Source organism: Pipra filicauda, unplaced genomic scaffold (genome assembly GCF_003945595.2).
Source record: "Pipra filicauda isolate LSUMZ 115617 unplaced genomic scaffold, ASM394559v2 scaffold69_size3009148_pilon, whole genome shotgun sequence".
NCBI classification, from domain to species: Eukaryota; Metazoa; Chordata; class Aves; order Passeriformes; family Pipridae; genus Pipra; species Pipra filicauda.
The window spans coordinates 2,470,817-2,491,509 of NW_024104864.1; the positions used below are offsets into that span (position 1 = coordinate 2,470,817).

The 20,693-nt window shown below is 40.3% G+C and overlaps 1 protein-coding gene across 1 annotated transcript; it reads left to right on the plus strand.

The window, feature by feature from the left end:
* Positions 1 to 5,591: 5,591 nt before the first annotated feature.
* Positions 5,592 to 15,112, plus strand: CD86 (CD86 molecule). The gene is made up of 6 exons (XM_027730448.2): positions 5,592 to 5,650; positions 5,766 to 5,815; positions 7,109 to 7,450; positions 11,795 to 12,106; positions 14,128 to 14,262; positions 15,070 to 15,112. The coding sequence occupies exons 1-6, from the start codon at positions 5,592 to 5,594 to the stop codon at positions 15,087 to 15,089; spliced, it is 918 nt and encodes a 305-aa protein (XP_027586249.2). The 3' UTR covers positions 15,090 to 15,112.
* The last annotated feature ends 5,581 nt before the right edge of the window (positions 15,113 to 20,693 follow it).

Here is a 20,693-nt window from a genome sequence, read left to right on the forward strand (position 1 = left end):
CAGTGATCCTTTTGTTTGAAAAGCAGTATGAGGTTTGTGTCACATGCCCAGCTGCTTTTGAGAGACACTGAAAATAAAGTATGTAATACCTGAGAACGAAGCATATAATATATTCTATGGCTGCTAATCCTTGTTAGCTGTGTTTGCATATAGGTTAGGAATCAAGTACAGATTCATCCTTCTGTATACAGTACATACCTTGACATCAGAGGTGCCCTGCAAACTGCTATCTGAGGTTATGCCTGCACTGCATTGTGTAGCCATGATGCTATTTCCAGGCAGTGTCTTGTGCAGAAATAGTAGGCTTGGAAGAGGGACAACTTGGGAGTGGGCATTTGAATTTCCTCTTCTTCCCTCTCGAAGAGACTCCGGCGATTGTCTGGTTTGTTAATCATCTAACATCTCTAAATTATGACCTGTATGGGAACAGGGTGTGCTCCTTCTCTGTTTCACTGTGAAGTCAAACAGTTTAGTGTGATTTGATGAGAAGTAAACCCAGCAATTGCTACTTCCCAGCTGACAAGTTTGCTTCACTAGCCTTGAGGCAAGTACAAGGGCTGGGAAAGGAGGACAGGTATGGTACCTGTGATGCAGAAGTGGTTCAAGCAACTTGCCAATTCTGTGGCCAGATGTAGCTTAGAGTGTGGAAAAATATGTCAACCTGACGTGTCCTTTAGGTGGAACTCAAACACCACAGCTAATCCTAATGAATGTCTAATTCTGGTTGATGACGTTCTTCCCCTCTGAATTTCCCCCCCCAGTTTCGCTTGCAGGGAGAATACTTTCGTGTCCTATGATTTGTGCAGTGGGACTGTGTGTCGTTAGGCAGCCGCTGTGCTCTCTCTCGGAGATACCTCACCCTACTTGTGGATGAAGAATTCTGCTTGCAGAAGCAGTGGAATGCTCCATGATCTTTGGACCAAAGGTATTATTTAAATAATTGGTGTTTCTTAATTGCTATCAAAAGAGGAGTTTCTAGATGTTAGGACAAAGTTATCCCAGAATCATAGTGAAAGTCATGGTTCTCCTGGAGATCTTGGATATAATAAAAGGATGTTACTTAGAGAGGGGATAATGGAAAAGAATGAAAAAATCCATTCAGAAATGAAAAATTAGGGGGACAGAGAGTTGTATTTTTTCATATAATAACAATATAATTAAACAATAAGCCCAGAATTTTTAAATGTAACTTGGTGTAAAAAATTGTTTTAAAAGAATGAGCAATAGGAAAAGTTTCGCAATCGTTTAAAACAGTGACGCCTTCTAACTGGAGAAGCACATAGGAAACACAAGTCGCCTGAGTAACGGTATCTTTTTAAAATGTGTCCCTCGATGGATATTATATGGTTGTATGGCACAGTATTTGGGTGAAGGGCACCACAGAATTCTCTAAACTTGCCACGTTAAGAGAATTTTCTTAAATTGTGACTTCCTTTGATAACACTTGTTCAATCAACCTGTGTTTACATGGGAGAAGGCTGGTAAATGCATTTTTAGGATAATTTAATTTAGTAGCTTTCAGGTCAGGAGTGGAAAGTCTTAGAGATGTTCTGCCGCCAGGAGGCTCACAGCACTGCTTGTGGAACTACTCAGTGTTGCAAGTGGGTGGAAATTTCAGAAAAATCCCCACATTAGAGAAGTCAAAAGAATGATTTACTACTTTGGTCTTTAGTTTTGTTTTGAGTTCAACAAGAAACATGGGGCAGGAGCCTTCCCATAGAGTATGTGTACCCAATGTAAGAAAATAAGCTAATTACATCTGAGACCATGCAAGAAAGGAACATTTTGGAAGGAACTGAGGGGCAGTGAAGGAACTTAGGAGTCAAAGAGTACAGATGTGAGTGTCTTTCAAAAGTTAATGACTACATCCAAAACTGAAAACAGCAAAAAAGAGAGCAAATGAAAACCCAGACAAGCATATTGGTAAAGCTCTTGTTTACTCCAAGACCTTTATGCTTCAGTGTGCCTGTTGGGGTTTTACATGCTGGGTTTCACATGCTGGATTGGGAGGAACAGGAGACGGAAAGCACTCGCCAATCTCAAACTAAGTCACACCGAGCTTTCTGGCAATTGCCCTCAAAAGTAAAGGGAGCGAAGTCGCCGTTTTTCCCAAACATCGATTTTAGAGTTCTTTGTTATCCAGAGGCACCGTGACATGCAAACCTCGTGAAGTTGAACAAAGCAAAGTGCAAGGTCCTACACTTGGCTTGCGGCAATCCCAGACACAACAGGTTGGGCGGAGAAGTGATTGAGAACAGCTCTGCAGAAAAGGACTTGGGGGTGATGCTTGATGAAAAACTCAACTGTGCTGCGCTTGCAGCACAGAAAGGCACATGTACCTGGGGCTGCATCAAAAGGAGCGTGGCCAGCAGGTTGAGGGAGGTGATTGGCCCCCTCTACTCTGCTCTTGAGAGACCCCACCTGGAGTATTGCGTAAAATTCTGGTGCCCCCAACATAAAAAGGACATTGAGCTGTTGGAGCAAGTCCAAAGCAGGGCCAGGAAGTTGATAAGAACACCTACCTTATGAAGACAGGCTGAGAAAGTTGGGGCTGTTCAGCTTAGAGAAGAGAAGGCTGCATGGAGACCAAATAGCAATCTTCCAGTATCTGAAGGGGGCTACAGGGAAGCTGGAGAGCGGATCTTCATCAGGAACTCTGGTGACAGGACAAGGAGTAGTGGGTACAAGTTGAAAGGGGGAAATTTAGGTTGGATATTAGGAAGAAATTCTTTACTGTGAGAGTAGTGAGACACTGAAACAGATTGTCCAGGGAGGTTGTGGATTCCCCATCCCTGGCAGTGTTCAAGGACAGGTTGGATATAGCCTTGCGCAACCTGGTCTAGTGAGAGTTGTCCCTGCCCATGGCAGGGGAGCTTGGGACTAGGTGATCTTTAACGTCCCTTCCAAACCTTAACATTCTATGATTCTATGAATCTATGATTCAGGACAGGAATCCCCCTGTACTGAGACAAGTGGGGACTGTTTCATGAGTTTTCTCAGACTTGTTTGGGCCAAACCAATCCGGTCGTGAATCAGGCCTGTAAAGTGCATGTATTCATGTGGTTTCTTCTCCTTTCAGTGATTGGACTGAAGAGATAGTAAATAAAGGGTTTGAGTGTGACTACTGGCTGCGTACTGACAGAATTTCAATTAATATACTTCTCCATTTTTCATCTCTGATGTCCACACATGATTTGTAATTGTGAGTCATAAAGACATCTCCAGGAATGGCTGACAAAGCTTCAAAAGGCAAGAAAGACACAACACATAGAGCTAGCCTTATTTAGCAAGGGAAAATGTGTACCTCCCCGTGGACTGACCTCACATTATTCTGAATGTCAGAGATAATTCTAAAGCCACAGGTCTTCAAACCACTCTCATCTCATCAGTTATCATTGGCATCATGAAAAAGTGCTGCTTCCACAAACAGATGCACTCAGCCTGTGACCAGGAAAACTGCACATCCATACACAGACCACAATGCTCTGAAGTGGAGCAGTGTGCTCATGCACTGGGCCATGGCCACAAAGAGGGCAGTTTGATCTGCACCATTTGCCAGCAGGAGGCCATATCCTGAAGCTAAGTCTATCTTTCCTCTCTTACCTAGCCCCCATTGCTAATCAATTCTAGGACACAAGAAGACTTTCAATGGCCTGCAGATATAAGAGAGAATTGAGCACAGAATTTGTACTGAATATGCCAAAGAAATGTAAGAAGCCAACTGTGTAATTCCCCTTCCTTCAGCCTTCCTGAACACTGGCTCCAAGGATCTGCATTTGGTTGTTAAAGACATTTTGTAAAAAAGGGGAAGAAAAGCTGCATGCAGCACTGAAGTTGTAGTGTCCCAATTAATGATTCAGCTTCTCTCTATAAAGTAGTTCATGTGAGAGAAGCAGCTTGTCACACTCTCAGTGACAAGCAATTCCCCTCTGCAGGGAATGTGGGTGTAATTCCCATCTGCAGACTCATGGGATCCTTCTTCATGCAAGCATCGCCAGCAACATGCCTTCTCCTGGAAGATGGCAGACAGGAAACCATGTAGGATCTTTGAGACTTCTGTTCTCACAGCTCAAATACAACCCCTCAAGAAAGGCAAGCGTTATCTGGTATTCTGGCCTGGGTTTTGTCTCTCTCTCACTCCTGTTTTCAGTTCCGGTTTTGGTCTTTGCTCCTGTGAGACAGTCATTGCAAAACATGCCCAGCTATAGCAGTATATTCTCTCCACTTATGTCTCCAGTTGCTAAATTGTTTTAACTTCTCCTCTTACACATCTGCATTGAATTAAAAAAAAAAAATAGGGCTATCCTTTATTTTTTTCTTGACTGAAAGCAAAAATTCTTATTTATTTGCTGAGAAATAGTTTCTGTAGTTTTCAGTGGCTTGGCACATGCCTTTTTATTTAGGCAGTCAGTTGCATGGTTTAATTCAGTGAAGCCCAGCCTGGGAAGAAAACCCCTTGATAACAGTTCACCATGTAGTAGGGCAGCCAGAGCAGAAAGAGGATGACCCCTGTCTACAACAATGGATTCTGCATGAGCCCTCCCTCCCTTTCCTCCTCTTCTGCTATGACAGCTGTATCACAGAAAAAACTATCTATATCCTCTGAGACAGTTGGACTTCTTTTTCCCCTTTCCTAAGAAAAGGCAGGATGAACCTGGAAAAATTATTGGCAGTTCCGTACGTTACAGTACACACACAAAAAATATGTCAGTGGGCTGAGTGGAATTCTGTATTAAATAGAAGAAGAGACCAGAGACCCAGGGTAAAGACCCAAGTGTACCAGCCTGAAATAAAACATGACAAAAAATGGGGAACCATCAGGAAACTGACAGCAGACAGCAATCTCACTGGTTTTAAGTAGTATGACAGCTGGAGAGTTTTCATATCTGCTCCAGCAAAACAGGACTCTTTGGAGCTGTTTAAAGGAGGAGAGTGAAGGATCTTGGCAAGGATAGTGTAGAGGCTTCTCCCAAATACATGGAAAATGCACACAAAAAACACAAAGGCGCTGCTCAAATGCAAACTAGCAAGCACAGACCAGTCAGATGCAGGTGCTGTTCTCTGACCATGCATGGGAATGACATTTGGCTGTTTACCAGGATTTACCATGAACCCAAGCACCCAGAGAAGTGTTTGCTTATGAGACAAATCACAGGATTTTTTTCTTTTTTTCTAAAAAGATACCTGTTTTTCTTTACCACAAACTATGTGCTGTTTAGCCTCAACTTTTCCAATCGTACAGGATTTCTCTCCATTACTTTTATTGTTGTGAAGGATAGGTTCCTGTTACAAAACTGAAGGTCACACACTTCATCACTTCTGGTAGCTGACATCATCACGCCGTCTCCCCCACCTCCTCCTTCTGTGTCACCCTCTCCTCCCCCTCTACTTTCAATTCCCCCATCTTCTTCCCACACTGCCAGGTCAAGCATGCTCCCCATTCCTCTTTCCCCCGCTTCAGGCGTTCTGAGTACTTGTCTTGCCCATAGCACCCCGTGGACTCTGTGTTCCTCCCATGGCATGCACAGTCTGCAGTTATCTTGCACCACATCAGCTTCTCTGTAAACCAGAGATCTGCCATGCCATGCTTGATGTTGTTGCTGAAGGCTGGGAAACACACAGAAGTCCTTGCACCAGTCTATGGAAAAAGGTGAGAGTAACTTTCTCAATACTCTCTCTCTTGCTAAAACTTTTTGGTTTACCATTTCTTTGGGAGTGCTGGAGTGTTTTCAACCTCTAACATATTTCTTTCCTCCTTCTTACAGTGTCATGGAGGTCTGCGTATTCTTCCTTTGTGCTATGATATCTGTCCCAGGTAAAAGGCACATTTTTAAATAGTTAAAACTGTTTTGATTTTGTGTGTCCTGCTATGGGATACTATCTCATCCACTAAGAAACTCATTCCTTAGTAATAATTAATCATTTCCATTGCACAATCAAGGTCATATAGCCTATGTGTTGTATTTAAATTGTGTGCAGGTACTCTATAAAATATATATAGTAAGTACTTTCTCTCTTCAACTTTATATCTTTATATTACACTTATTTTATGTTGCTCTTAAATTTTCAATTTAAATCTATCTTTAAAATGTGTGTATATCACCTGTGTGTATTATAGAGAAGAGCAGTATTAAACTGGAAACTGACAGTTTGATATGGGACAACTGGAGTTTTAGGCATCTGCAGAGATCATTTTGCTGTCTGGTGCTCTAGAAGAACAGTCAAAACTTTGCAGCAGGAGAGATACTGTAAATCTTCTCCACGTTTTGAACACAGCAGAGATGTTTGCATCTTCTGGGGCAGAGGACTGCATTTCTTATTCCAAGAAAAGACAGTCCTCAGAGCCCTTTGCCACCCATAAAAATGGATACGTGCGTGGATGAAAGTGGGAGAAAACTCATCCTTTGTGTAATATGGTTCATCCTTTTTTTGCAGGAAGGCATAATTTTGTTTATTGACCATTTTTGTTAACAAGATCAGCAACAGAACAGTTAAATCTGACATTTAATCTGTCATTAAACTCTAGATTAATTACAGAGCAGTAAAATCTGACATTTAATTTGTCATTAAACTTTAGATTAATTCTTCATTGAGACTGAAAGTGTTCACCTGTTTCTGACCTTCTGGTCATACATTCCCTAGACACTCACATTTACCAAACTGTGTGTACTTTACATTTTCTTCAAAACTCCAATGCTGTGTTGTTTTATTAGGAGAATGAACTCAACTTTTTAAAAAGGAGTTGTGCAGCTGTCTCTTCTGGGGCAGAATTTCATTTCACTCAGGATGCTATGAACAAGAATGGTTTGGACCTTAGGCCTGCAGATTAGTCTTCTAAAATATAGATGCTCCCAATCTCTGTGTGGTAAACCTTCCTGGGAAAGTAAAATATAGGAAGAAAAATAAGAAACAGTTTTACGACCTGAACTCCATAAGACTAAGTGTGCTGGTTTGAACAACTACGTGTCTTGTCATACCTAGTGGGAGAATTTGTGTCTAAATGCTGGTGTTTTTATTGCCACTGCCATTAAGTGTTGCCTCTGTGAGCCCAACTTGGTGTTCTTTTGTAGCTGGTGGAAATCTCAATTTTTCTCTCTCTCTGTCTAAGGTATTGCTGCCAGTGTGCATCAGGTGAAGGCATTTCTCAATCACACTGCATACCTATCCTGCTATTTTCCAAACTCTCAGAAAATTGACATGAGGGACTTAATAGTTTTTTGGCAAAAAGGTTCTCATAGAGTGGTGCACGAAGTATACTACGGTGAAGAAAAACGTGATCACCTTAGTCCTGAGTATATAAATCGCACCAAGGTGGATATGGACAAATGGACCTTGCAGTTGTTAAATGCAGGAGTTAAGGATGAGGGACACTATGAGTGTATCGTACAGCACAAAAAGGAAGGACCGCCAAAGGTCATACACACATCTGAGTGTTCACTGCACGTCACTGGTAAGTAATCTCTTCCAATTGCCATCTGCTCGGAGGGTTTTGGGGGGATTCTCTGTGACTTTATTCAGTCCAGAAATATGGGTCCTGCCTCCAAGCCACTGAAAATGCACCTGCACAGGAGCAGAATTTCTAAAGATGGATAAGAGCATTCTCAATAGGAAATCCTTATCTGTGAATGAAAAGTACTCAGGTAGAAGTACTCAGAAGTAGAAAATGAGGCAATAATTTGCTCGACATTACATGATCCCTGATTTCCACCCTGTCATATTTTACAGTGAAAACCATTCTGCCTTCTTCCTCTTGCCTCCTGCAAGTTTTATGACTTTAAGGACTCTGGAAAATAAACTTTCTTTGCATCTGATGCACTACCTTCTATTAAAAGTAGCAGTAGTTATCATCGTTGGTGGTACATTAGAATTGAAACATAGCAAGATCTCTGCAAACACCCAGCTATTTTATGATCATATAAATCACAGGGAAAATAAAGAAAAGAACAGCTCGCATGGAGGAGTAGAAATTCATATGTGCAGTTAAAGGAAAACTGAAAATATCTCTGAAGAAAAAAATGTATGCATTAATGAGATTCAACCTGATTTTTTACACCAGAGAATTTTTTGTAATAAGAGGAAAAGGCAGTAAATCTTTTAACAGGGAAATGGAAATGAGGCACCAATCTTTTCCTAATATTTTCTAATATTTTTAATAATTCCTAATGTATAATCCTAATGTTTTTCTATTTTAAACTATTCTGTTAGCAACCTTTAACAATATGCCTGTGTTCTGTCTTCCACTGTGATAGTGCTAGCCATTAATAATAGCAGCTTCTAACTTCCACTGGTGTTTTCAGGCTTCAGCATACTAATCTAAAAGAGAACAGGCCATGTGTAACTGCAGGCAAAAATGGAGTACCAGGATATCTGAGCCTGTTTAGCTTTGTGTTACCAGCAAGTGTTCCCTCGATCCACAAATAGAAAACCTAGATTGTTCATTTTGATTCTCCCAGGATCTACTTGACAAGCATTTTCAGTGAAGTTTTAGGACTCAGAAACTCATAATGTGCACTCAGTATCAAGGCCTCCAATTTAAGAGATGCTTAGCATCAATTAATCAATTAGTTCAAACAGTTAAGTCAGTTATCAGCTTAGCCAACATCTGAGCAACATGTTATAGATATCTCATATTTAAGCACTAAGACTCTCCTACACCTCGTAAGGTTTGTCTCAGGAAGACTGTCTGAACTATGTGCTGTTGGGTTCCTTCCAAATGGCTCTTTGTTCAATAAATTCCTAAACAAAGGAGCAGTATAAAACCATATTTTAAAAAAATCCCTTCAAAATAATTAGAAGAAAAATACAGATGTTGAAGGGAAAATACAAATGTTGAAATGTACCTGTGCTTACATGCTGTTTTTTAATTAGAATCTCATATCATACATGGAGGGCTTTTTGTAGTTTGGCATGTCGCACTTAAAATGGACTTCAGAAAGATTGTGTGCTGTACAAGAATGATAGGGCAGTCACACAAAGCTATCTAGATCACTTGATAACCAAACCTATTCAGAAATACTGAAGTAGCTTCTAATACAGTTTACACCGGTTATTTTTATGTATTACATTAGTACCATATACAGATAGCATGAAGCTGTGTCAGAGGAGGTTTAATTGGATATTAGGAGAAGGTTTTTCATCCAAAGGGTGGTTGGGCACTGGAACAGGATCCCCAGGGAAGTGGTTATACCACCAAGCCTGCCAGAGTTCAAAAAGTGTTGGGACAATGCTCCCAGGCACATGATGTGATTCTTCGGGTGAAGGGCAAGGAGTTGGCCTTTGATGATCCTTGTGGGTCCCTTCCAACTCAGGAGATTCTATGACTCTATAATATGTATGTTGTATGTATTGTGTACAGCCAGGATGACATATAATAACAATGAACTCAGATCCTTCCCCAGAAAAAAAGGGAAGGCTTCACAATGGAAAACTTTGGCTCTTAAAATGTGCAAGGTAGAGACCATGATGACAAGCTGCTTAACTGGAAAATCTGCTGCAATAGCATGTCTGCAGTGCATCTTCTGGATGAATCAATAAGGGAAGTAGGTGAAGCTAGGGAAGCTGTTCAAAATATGCACTATTCAAAGTGCTGGAAATTAAGCTGATGTCAGAAAAGAGACTTACAGTTTGTGACCTCATTTGAAAAGGGATGTTGAAAAACTGTCAAGTATGAAGAAAAGCTCTACTAAAGTTATCTGAAGGCTGGAAAAAATACAGTCCAACTAGAGATGTTAAAATAACAATCTGATTACCTTATAACACAGAATAATGAGAAGAATCTTGTTTCCAGAGTGTGGGAACCTGAAATATACATAAAATACTGGATATTAAAAAATTTTAAAAGGGTTAATTAATTCAGTGATAGTCAGTGTCTGGAAGCAAGTGAGAAGTAAGGCACATTGTCACTTGAGAAAATAGAACAAAACCAAGTAGGATGATTAAGCCATTGAGAAAAATAGTAAGGGCTTGATGGATCTGCTGTCTCTTGAAGTATATAATCTAAACCCATAGCCTTTTTGGAAGATACTACCTTTAACTATGAAAGATGTTCTGAAATGTGCTTTTCTGTTAACAACAACAAACTCACATATATGTAGTCCACACCCTGCATGCAACCAACATCACTTTTCAGTAAATTGAGGTTCCAGAAGCTATAAAACAGAAATGCCGAGTATATTCCACTATTTCCACTTGCTTACTGTCAATAAGATTGAAACCCTTAAATCACTTCGATGATGTGACAAGTCTCACAGCCATGGATTACAATCCTGCCATCTCTATAAAATATCAAGGAGAGAATAAATTCTCCAGGCCAGAAGTCTGACAGCAGTCAGCTAAGCAAGTCAGACCTTGAGGAGAAAGAGAAAGCTTGAGCTTTCCTGAGGGACAACTTAACTAAATTTTGGGGTATAAAAAGGGGGGGCTTTTTCAATTTTGATTTCATATCCGCGGAGTCTCTTGGGGAGATTTAAGTTACTAAACTAAATCCTATTCCCTGTGTGCTAGGATAGAGCAAATAAAAGCAACATCATGTTTCTTCATTCATCCATGTTAAGAATACAGTAGGGCAAGGATTAAATCCTGGATCCAGCACACTGAATGTCTGTTCAGAAGAGCAAGACCCTCTTAGGCACATATTTTTCTAAGAATCCTTTTCCCCTTCTTCAATATTTCTCCATATTTTCTTTAGTCCTATTGGCACTAAAATAATGAAGCCTTTTCAATGAAGTCTTGAGTCTGTTTCTTGGGGTTTGTTGCTGATTTTTGGGAAGGGGCTGTTGTTTGGTTTTTTTAAGTTGCTGTATGCCAACATGTAGTCAGTATTATGGCTACCTTCTCTCCTTCTCCTTTCCCATCAGAGTCTACTATTTTTACAGTGACCTTTTAACCAGAAAAATCCTGGTTGAGAATATTTAGGAGATTATTTAAGAGAAAGTAGTGGTTAAAATCTTCTATTTTTTCATTCATATTTTATGTTTAAATGGTTCTTCCCAATTCTGTTTCACTATTTCTTGCCTGAGAAATTTCAGTTTTTAAAGCAACGGGTGTGTTTTTCATTGACTCCAATGAGTACCAAGTGACACAAAGTAAAAAAACCTTATGCTATGGTCTTTTCTACCTAAAAAGCTAAGCTAAGGGAAGCCTTAGCTCAGATGAGGGAATTACTTTATATGCTGCAAAATGTTTGCTCACAATATTGACAGACACCAAGGATATTTCTGCTCATGACAGCCCTGCACCTCCAACTTACCCCATCTGAATTCTCTCAGATGATCTCTTTCTCTACATTTCACAGTTACAAGTTTGTGGTTTTCCCCTTACCCATTCAGGAGGTCAAAAGTAGGCAGCATTGCTTTTTTTTGCTTAAGCCCTTACCAGTAAGCAGACCAGGTTTGATTATTCTGAGGTGTCAATGTGTCTAAAGGAGGTGGGAGAGATAGAGGCCCATTGTCTTGCTGATCAGACTTACATCCTTGAAACACCCTGAGGACAAGAAGCAACAAGTCTACATATACACCAAAAAAAAAAAAACAAACCAAAAACAAAACAACAACAAAACAAAACAAGACAAAACAAAAAAACCACAACAACAACAACAACAAAACCAAAAAAACAAACAAAAAAACCAACCAAACAAACAAAAAACCACATAAAAAACCCCTTCTTGGAACACCCATTGTCTTCCTGAAGAAAACTCTTTAGAGTTGTTTCTGCCTGAAAATCTTAAATCATTCACAGGAACTGTCAGAAATGTGGTATGCCTGACTCATGATGCTTTCTCTTTGGTCTGTTTCAGCCAACTATAGTCAACCTGAGATAGCACAACTGCACACTGGGGAACTAAAGCCCTATGGATACTTGAATCTTTCCTGTTCATCCGTTGGAGGTTATCCAGAGCCCAAGGAGATGACTTGGCTAATTTCATATGAAAACACAACATACAAGCATATGCCTCACATGGACGTCTCACAGGATGCTGTAACAAAGCTGTACAATGTTACTAGCAAGCTGAATATCCCAGTTCCTACAAACAGCCTCACTAATATTAGCTGCTTGCTTCACCTCAGAGAGCAGCTGGGAATCCTTGTCTCAGCGCCACTACATATTGGTGAGTCTCCATTTGCCCATTCCATTTTTGCATGGGTAGGAGCAGGGTGTATTGCAGTAGAGCTGATCACAAATAGCAGCATAGTCAGGGCAGGGAACAAACCCTAACTCGTAGTAGCAGTTTGTTACAAGGGTTGTATGTTCTCCATCTGTTTGCCACTGAACTCCCTTTCTTTTCCACATGGGAAATCTTATTACAGCAAGGAGAGGGCACAGAGAAGGAAGGCTACTGTTACACAATCCAGAACACATCATTCCTATTCATCTCTTCCCTAGAATATGCTGTAGTAGCAACAAAGCAACCTGGATATCTGGATTAGGCAGCAACCTCCAGAGGTGATAGCTTTTGAGAGAGGTTGACACTTCACAGACTCAGAGAACTGTTGAGGTTGGAAGAGGCATCTGGAAATGATCTAGTTCAACTACTCTGCTCAAAGTAGGGTCACTAGTTAGCACAGGGCCTTATCCAGTTGAATTTTAAATACCTCCCAGGATAAAGACTCCACAACCTCTCTCAGCAAGCGTTCCAGATTTTGACTACCCTGACAGTAAAAAAGGGGTTTTTTTCTTATGGTTTAAAGTGCTCAAGCTGCTATTCTTAATCATTCCTTACAGAAAGGCAGAAGGCAAAACAGAAGAGCCCCTTGGACCATATTTGGTTCACGAACTGCCATATAGGCTGTGCTGAGTTTAAGTGTAAAGGCCATGAAACTTGGACTAGTATTAGAAGCATTCCTGGTGGTTTTCATAACATTTGGCAGAATGAAGTGCACATTCCAAAATGACTATTTGGGGATTTTTGTTCTCTGAGATTGTGTCTTTTTTGAGACACCTCTTGCAAGATGAAGCTGGGGACCTGAGTTTCAATATGACTTTACTGTTGGATTATCTCAGGGTTCCACGTGACTGATCCTTTATCTAAATTAAAGCAGTATTTTATTTATTTTCTGGAACAGGAAGACACTTTAGGGCATACTTTTGTTTGTAAACTGTGGCACAAGCACATCAAAATAAAGACAATTCCCACTTTGGTCATAAGTTTGTCTTGCACATGTCTCTTTAAGACAATGCTGAAGATGAAGAGCTGTGCTTCAACTGACAGGAACAGGAATGGTAGCATTGCAGGAAAGCCTGCCAGGGTAGTACAGACATGCACTTTCCTTCTGCAGATGTAAAAGAACCTTGCCACTTTTTCTGAAAACTTTCTACAGTGCAGTTTCCTTAATATAAATTTAGCTAAAAAGTTATCAATGGCAAACTGCCTCTAATGTTTTTAAAATTCTAGGACTTTTAAATAATATTAAAATACAATCCAGATGTCTTCTAAGGTTTGTTTAGCTTTACATATTCCTTGTGAATGTTGACGTGGCTATATTAGCTATATTAGCAATAATGCTGCATCCTCCTCTTCTCAATTATTCCCTCCTCCCTGGCTTTATGAAAGTAGTCACCTGATAAGCAGAGATGGTAAGAAACCAGAAACTCCACATAAACATAAGTTTTGTTTGGCAATAACTGAACCTTTATCAGCTGCTAACCCTACCAACCAAAACCTCAAAAACACAAAAACCAGAAACAGAGGGAAAGTCCTTTGCATTCCCTGCTACTTTCACATCCCTTCCAGCATTTCATTAGGCTTTGACTATCATTTGCAACAGATACCAAGTAGTAACATATCCGAGGTTCTTTGAACTTGCACAGTAGCATTAGCACAGTAGCTGCCTCCTAGGCTCTTGTATTATGTTGCCGATCCCTCACATGTTACCCAAACCTCAGAAAGAGTGCTTTGCCTTCCTGTTGCTGAAGTGATGATTAAGACCTCATAGTTTCTCTAGGTTTTGGAAATGGAAATAAAACAATATGCATAGTGATTTATTGACACTATTAAAGCACTGTAAAAGCAAAGGGTGCTGAGGGCCTTTACCTAAACTTCTAAGTCACTTAACTTTGGAATAGAGTGTTTAAGCTAATGTCACCAAATTAAATATTTCCTGTGTGAACCTTCTGTGTTTTCTTATTCAGAGATACAGGAGAAAGAAGTGGAACAAGTAAATATAAATTTCTCTGGCCCGCTTATAGCTGTGGTTGTACTGGTCGCACTTCTTCTGGGTTTTGTGATATTGAAGAAGATCAGAAATATCTTGTCTACCAACCAGAGTAAGTTATTACATGTCATTCTGCTCTACCATCCCTCAAGTCATAGGTTTTACCCTTTGTAATCATCCCTTTACCTTCTTTACAGGTAAAGAGAGAAAGTTAGGTTTCATGTTGGACTTAAGCTAAACTTCCTAGGACAGTTTAATTCCTGTAGGACAATTTAATTCCTACAATAACTTAGTCCATCCTGCACCAAGTCAAAACATCTTTCTCCTCTCTTGTCCTGGGATCTACTTCTCCTTCTTCTTCGTGTTCTGTGAGGCTGCCATGGCACCAGCTTACCACCTTTTCCTGTAGTTTCAACCTTTTTTTTACTGGATTTTGAGTAGATTTGGCTCCTAAAATCATTGAACTGTATAAATCTTTCTTGTCCATCACTACTTATAAGAAAGGTGGAACTGGTGAAGGGATGAACTTATGTGAAGTGCAAGGATCTCCATCATCACAGAGCTGAATGATCACCACAAGCTGCCCACACACTTCATCTGCCCACACAAGAATCATCTTGTACTAGGAACAGAATTTGATCTTTGCATTGCATTTCTCTATTTTCTTCCAAGACTAGTACTCAGCAGTCCAGGGTTTGTTTGGCACTGAAAGGATCCTCATGCTGACATCAGAGTCTATTCTTCTTTGTAGCAAAAGGGAAATGCATTCCTCAATCAGTCCTGTTTCCTATACAGCCAAGGGCCCTGATCCCCACCTCATTCTTTTTTTCAAATTCTAAGATAACCGAACATTTACTATCAGCTCTTTTTCAGCTCCTATTTATCACATTTCTGTAAATCACATATTCATCTATTTTAGGTGTCAGTCTAGCAGTCTAGAAGCTATCCATCTTGAAACTGAGGCCATCAGCCAGACTACTGACAGAGAACTGCCTCAGCACACAGCAGGACCTGAGGTCCTATGTTTTTAGAGTCTCTGCCAGAACGAGAATCCTCCACAGATGCCCTACAGAACAACATGCAAAATTTTGTCTAATGGCTGAAACCTACTGCCCAGTGTTCTCTGTTTTTATTTTTGTTCCAGGATGGTAGTAAATATGATGCTCTGCCTCTCTGCATGACTACATTTTTGATGTATCTTTTATTGCGCTCTTTGAAAATGTAAAATCCTGACAGTGAATGAAGAAAGCAGAGCTGCATAGGTTATGGAATGTCTCAGAAAGAGAAGGAGTTGGGCCACAATCTGTGAATCATAACCATTGCTGCAAACAGGCAGGCTATTAGTCACAGAATCACAGAATGGCTTGGGTTGGAAGGGACCTTAAAGATCATCTAGTTCCACTCCCCTGCCTAATCATGAGGCACAAATGCTTTTGGCAGAGCCAGTGTGGCTCTGTGTACCAGTAACTTTCTTGTAAAGCTTCACGCCAGTAAGAGGAACTTCAGGGCATTTCCCCACCTTCTGAGAAAAGTCGTGCAATTCCTATCAGGCATTTGAAACTAGAAATAATCTGAAGGCAATACCTGCTTTAAACATAATTTCTGATTATCCTAATTTTTTTTAATATCATCCAAGCTTTATGTGCCCAGACAGTTAGTACTTCCATGCTTTGTTCTTCCGTATTCTGACCAAATGCTGTAGTAGTTGTTCAGGTGGATGTTGCTCAGGGATAGAAAATGAAAGCATGAGGTATCATTCATACATGTGTATATCTAAACATACAAAATTAAGCTGAGCAGATAATGAAAAAATATTACATGAGTAGGTCATATTCCAATTTGGTTGACTATGTTCTCCCCTTGTTAATTTTGCTTCAAAACTGAAGATAGAGCAATCCATACACTGTAGTAAGTTCAGCCATAGGAGATAGTTTTACCTTTCAGAAAAGATTCTTTTTCACTCAGAATGTGCCAGCTTTCCAATCCTGAATGACCTCTGCACCTTATATTCTTCAACAGCACTGACATCTTTCAGGAGCAAGAACACAGCAGAACTGAGACAAAATTCTTCTGAGGTCTTGATTGTGTTTGTAGGTCTGGCATTTTCAGAAAGAGCAGGGATACAAGCATCATATTCTCAAGACAAATTTCAGCTCAGAATTGCAATTTGGGGACATAAATTCTCTACAGTTTCTCGTGCATGCAAATATTCTTTTCTGTTAAATGATATTGTGAGTTGCTAGATTCCACCTCAGTTTTTACTCTTTTTTTCAAGCATGTCAGAGAAATGCATGGTTTTTTGAGTTACCTGAACTATTTGGGAGTCAGTTTATTAAGCTATTACACTAACATTCCAAATATCTTCATTCAGATTCATATCATTCAAATGTTATTAAAAGTTAAAGGTTTTATTTTTATGTAAAAGTTTATACTTGCTAGCAAACTTATTTAATGATTTATTAAAACATATGTCTTTTTCTGTGTTGCTGTTTTTATTCTCCTGCCATTAAAGCAGTATATTGGGGAATACTGACATTTGGTGTTCTCAGAGAGGAAACATTTCCAGAATTACTTCTTGAAAACAAATGAATAAAATAAGTATTGATGAAATGACCAAGAATGGCACAGCTGGAGGTTTTCATATGTTCATCCGTGGAGCCGCCTCTATGTGCACAGATCTGTGTGTACATACCTCTTTGATCTACTGACCTATACACCTCAAAGATGAGATACAAATCTGCAGTCTGAAAATTTTTGATTCTATGTTGGAGGTTGTCAGATATATCTCCAGTGGGTCACATAATCTTCTCTAACTCTTGATGCCATTTGGTTCCTTAATTAGTGCATGCGTTAAACAGTCAGGTATACTAAATCAGATAGACACTCACTAGATTTGTGTTGTCTCTCCTGCTTTTTTTGACACATGCTGTAATTCAGTTCATTTTTTTTCAACATTTTCCTTTCCCACTCAAGTCATCCACCTCAAATCCTCACTGACACTGAGGTTGTCAGAACAATAGTCAAACCTTACTTTGTTCCTACCCAAACAACGAGCCCTGGGGGACTTTTGTCTTCCATATGACTAGATTCACACATGTACACATATGTTGTTGTACTCACAGTCTTGGAACTCTCCTGCTGGTCCCCACATTCTGATATGCTGCTTGTCTGGTCAGCTTTACGCGCTGAGGGAAAAAAACATCACCAACCTTTCATGTTTTTCTATAGGAGAAAAACAGTAATCAGTTCCTCCACAATGGATAAGGGATCTGGATTCCATTTTAGGACTCAAGAGTCCTATAGCACATTCACTTAGCAGAAAAAAATAATTCCGAGCACTTGGCAATTCAACAGTTTTTGCAACATGCCTTAGTACCTCTGAGGGAGCTTTTCACCCCAATACAGTATTTGCTGTCACTATCTGTAGCTGCAGCTAGCGGAAAAAGTGACATGGTGAGTTAGGTTTATCCTTTGACAATTCCCTTCCATCATTAATTTGTTCCTAATTGGTGAAGTTGTTTGTTTTCCTCCTTGCCATCCATCTACTTTAGGCTGCCAACCTTCTTCTATTACCTGCTTAATTTCTCTACCTCCTCTTATTCTTGCTCTTAAAATCAACTCTAATTCCCTCCTGCAGTTAAAGACATTTAAGGGGAAAAAAGCAGATGGGCTTCAGGGAAAAATCTGAGTTTGTCTCTTTCTGTTCAAATGCATTAATCCTCTGCACTAGCAGGTGTAATGAGCACAGTGGCAAGGCACAGGAAAAGCATGGCTGATGTGCTGGTATTTTTGTCCTCTATACAGATACATTCAGATTTCCAGGTTCTCTCCTCACACACTTCACTTTTTTCTTTGGCAGTGTACTTTCAGTCATTCAGTGACTCTATAAACATGGCAAGCAAATGAATAAGCATACACCTCTATGTACCACAGCATGTAACAACTTCACTTAAAAACACCATTCCTTTATTTTCAGGTGGAACATTATGAATTGCAGAAAATACTAACAAAGAAATGGCAAAGGTGTGTTAAACTAGTATCCAATGCCCTAAAGTAAAATCCTGTCATCAGACTTAGAGTTGTGAAAGATTGCTTCAGGTTCACTGATTAACCAGCAATGAACCACCAAATAACTGAGACTGGAATGGACATAGGGAGATTGTCCAACTCAACTCCCCTGCTCAAGCAGGGTCACCTGGAGCAAATTGCCCAGGTCCATGTCCAGACAGCTTCTGAATATCTCCAAGGAGGGAGACTCCACAACATATCTGGGCAAATTGGTGCAGAGCTCAGTCACCCTTCACAGTAAAAGAGGGTTTCCTGGTGTTCAGAGGGAAACTCCTGGGTTTCAGTTTGTGCTTATTGCCTTTGGGCTTGTTACTGGACGCCACCGAGAGCCTGGCTCGGTCTCTTTTGCACCCTCCCTTCAGGCACTTACACACACTGATGAGATCTCTCCAAGGCTTCTCTTCTCCAGGCTGAACAGTCCCGGGGTACTCAGCCTTTGCTCAGATGAGAGATGCTCCACTCCTTTAATCATCTTTGTGGTCCTTCACTGAACTCTCTCCACTGTCCATGTCTCTTGCCTACTAGGAAGCCCAAAGCTAGGCACAGGACTCCAGGTGGTGCCTCACCAGTGATCACCTCCCTCAGCCTGCTGGCAATACTCTCGCTGACACAGCCCAGATACTGTTGGCTGCCTTTGCCACGAGGGCGCACTGCTGCCTCATCTTCAACTTGTCCACTAGGCCACTCCTGTCCTTTTCTGCAGAGCTGTTTTCCAGATGGTTTGTCCCAGCCTGTACCTGTGAATGGCATTCTTATTCCTAAGGTGCAGGACTTTGAATTTCCTTTTTTTTTTTTGAGGTCCCTCCCTGCCCATTTCTCCAGCCTCTTGAGATCCCTCTGGATGGCCATATGACTGTCTGGTGTGTCACTCCTCCAAGTTTTCATCATCTTCAAAGTTGCTGAGTGTACACTTGCTCCCAGCATCCAGGTCATTAGTGAAGAGGAAAATCAATTAGTTTTACTGTAAATTCCTTAATGTCACCAGTGCTGCTGCTATGGTTAACAGGTGACGGAACAGTGGAGTGTTGCATTTCCAGAATATTCCACAGTCACTTCTGACAAGATTGTCATTAACAAAGTATTTCATGGCAAATGTCCCTTAGTGGATTTTTTACCCTTTCATGTGAAGTATTTGCTACTGGAGGTTACATTTAACCACAGAAATATGGTAACTCTATTAAAAAAATCTAGTTCTTGTGTGTATTACCTCTATGTTTTGGTTTCAAATTCTTTTTCTTTCTCCTTTCCAAACTCAGAAGGCAACAAGAAAAAAATATATTAAGTACTTCTCTACACTGGAACGCTGGACTGTCATAATTCATAACTGATCTCTCTTTGGTTTTCCATTTTCTGCACTAGGAGGGCCATAATGCTGAGACAGGGAAGGATTTAAGCAAGACATGTTTTCTGATCTCACGATTGACTACCAGAAGGTTTTCAGGAGAATATCTACAATAAGACAAGAAAGTTGGTGGAAGTTGAGAAAGACTTGGAAATGAATGAGGTCTGAGAAAGTGTAAGGAGAAGAGTGATACGCTGGGCTGGCTTGCAACAGGAAGTGCACATGCATCAAGAGCAGAGCTGCTTCACAGACTCCAGGAAAGCTGGGAAAGGCTACTCTCCAGACAGCGGACATGCCACTAGCAAGGAGAGGTTCTGCACAGAAGTCCAGAAATCCAGAGTACACTTACAGCTGTTGACGTGCCATACCTCCTTACATACTTCTGATATTTATAGCAGATATGCAAGATCAAATTTTCCTGCACTTCCTGGTTTCTTGATACTGACACATGCATATTTTTTGTCCATTACTTTTGTTAATACAACTCTAAAACAAAGAAACTAATGAAAATCATAAAAATTATCCCTAGCCACCCATTTCTAATAAGCAATGCTTATTATTTCAGAAGGACATAGACCTAGGAAAAAACAGAAAGATGAGTTGAGGATAGCTCAGACTGCAGATACATATCTACATGCACAGCTGATGCACTGTGTATATTGCCTGCCCTCTTCTGAAACATGCTTTTGATTTAACTTGTACAGGTGTGAAAATGAGACTATGACACAGAAGCAAAGGAGAGATCTTACTTCTTTACCTTGCACTGTTAAATGCACTACTGTATCCAGAACCATAAGTCATATCTCAAAAAGATGTTAAAATATTAGAATTAGAAAAGAAGTGATAAAAAGTGACTAAGGCTCTAGAAAGCATGTTTACAACGTGAAGTTTATGGAGTTCAACCTATACAGACAATGAAGAAAATGAAGAAAGGACCTGATGAATCTGTCTGGTATTCCAACAGTTGAATTGATTGGAGATCCTTCCTGCTGAGTGACTCACACTGGGGAACCCAGAATTGGACACAGTACTAGAGGTGTGGCCTCATCGATGCTGAGTAGGGGGGAAAAATCATGTTCCTTGACCTGACGGCAACACTCCTCCTGATGCAGTCCAGGATACCATTAGTACTC

Excerpts from the sequence above, each read along its gene's own strand:
- CD86 (XM_027730448.2), top strand. The coding sequence starts at position 5,592 with ATGTTGTTGCTGAAGGCTGGGAAACACACAGAAGTCCTTGCACCAGTC. Across the intron at positions 5,651-5,765 it reads GCACCAGTCTATGGAAAAAG|TGTCATGGAGGTCTGCGTAT; the intron begins GTGAGAGTAACT and ends TCCTTCTTACAG. Across the intron at positions 5,816-7,108 it reads TGCTATGATATCTGTCCCAG|GTATTGCTGCCAGTGTGCAT; the intron begins GTAAAAGGCACA and ends TCTCTGTCTAAG.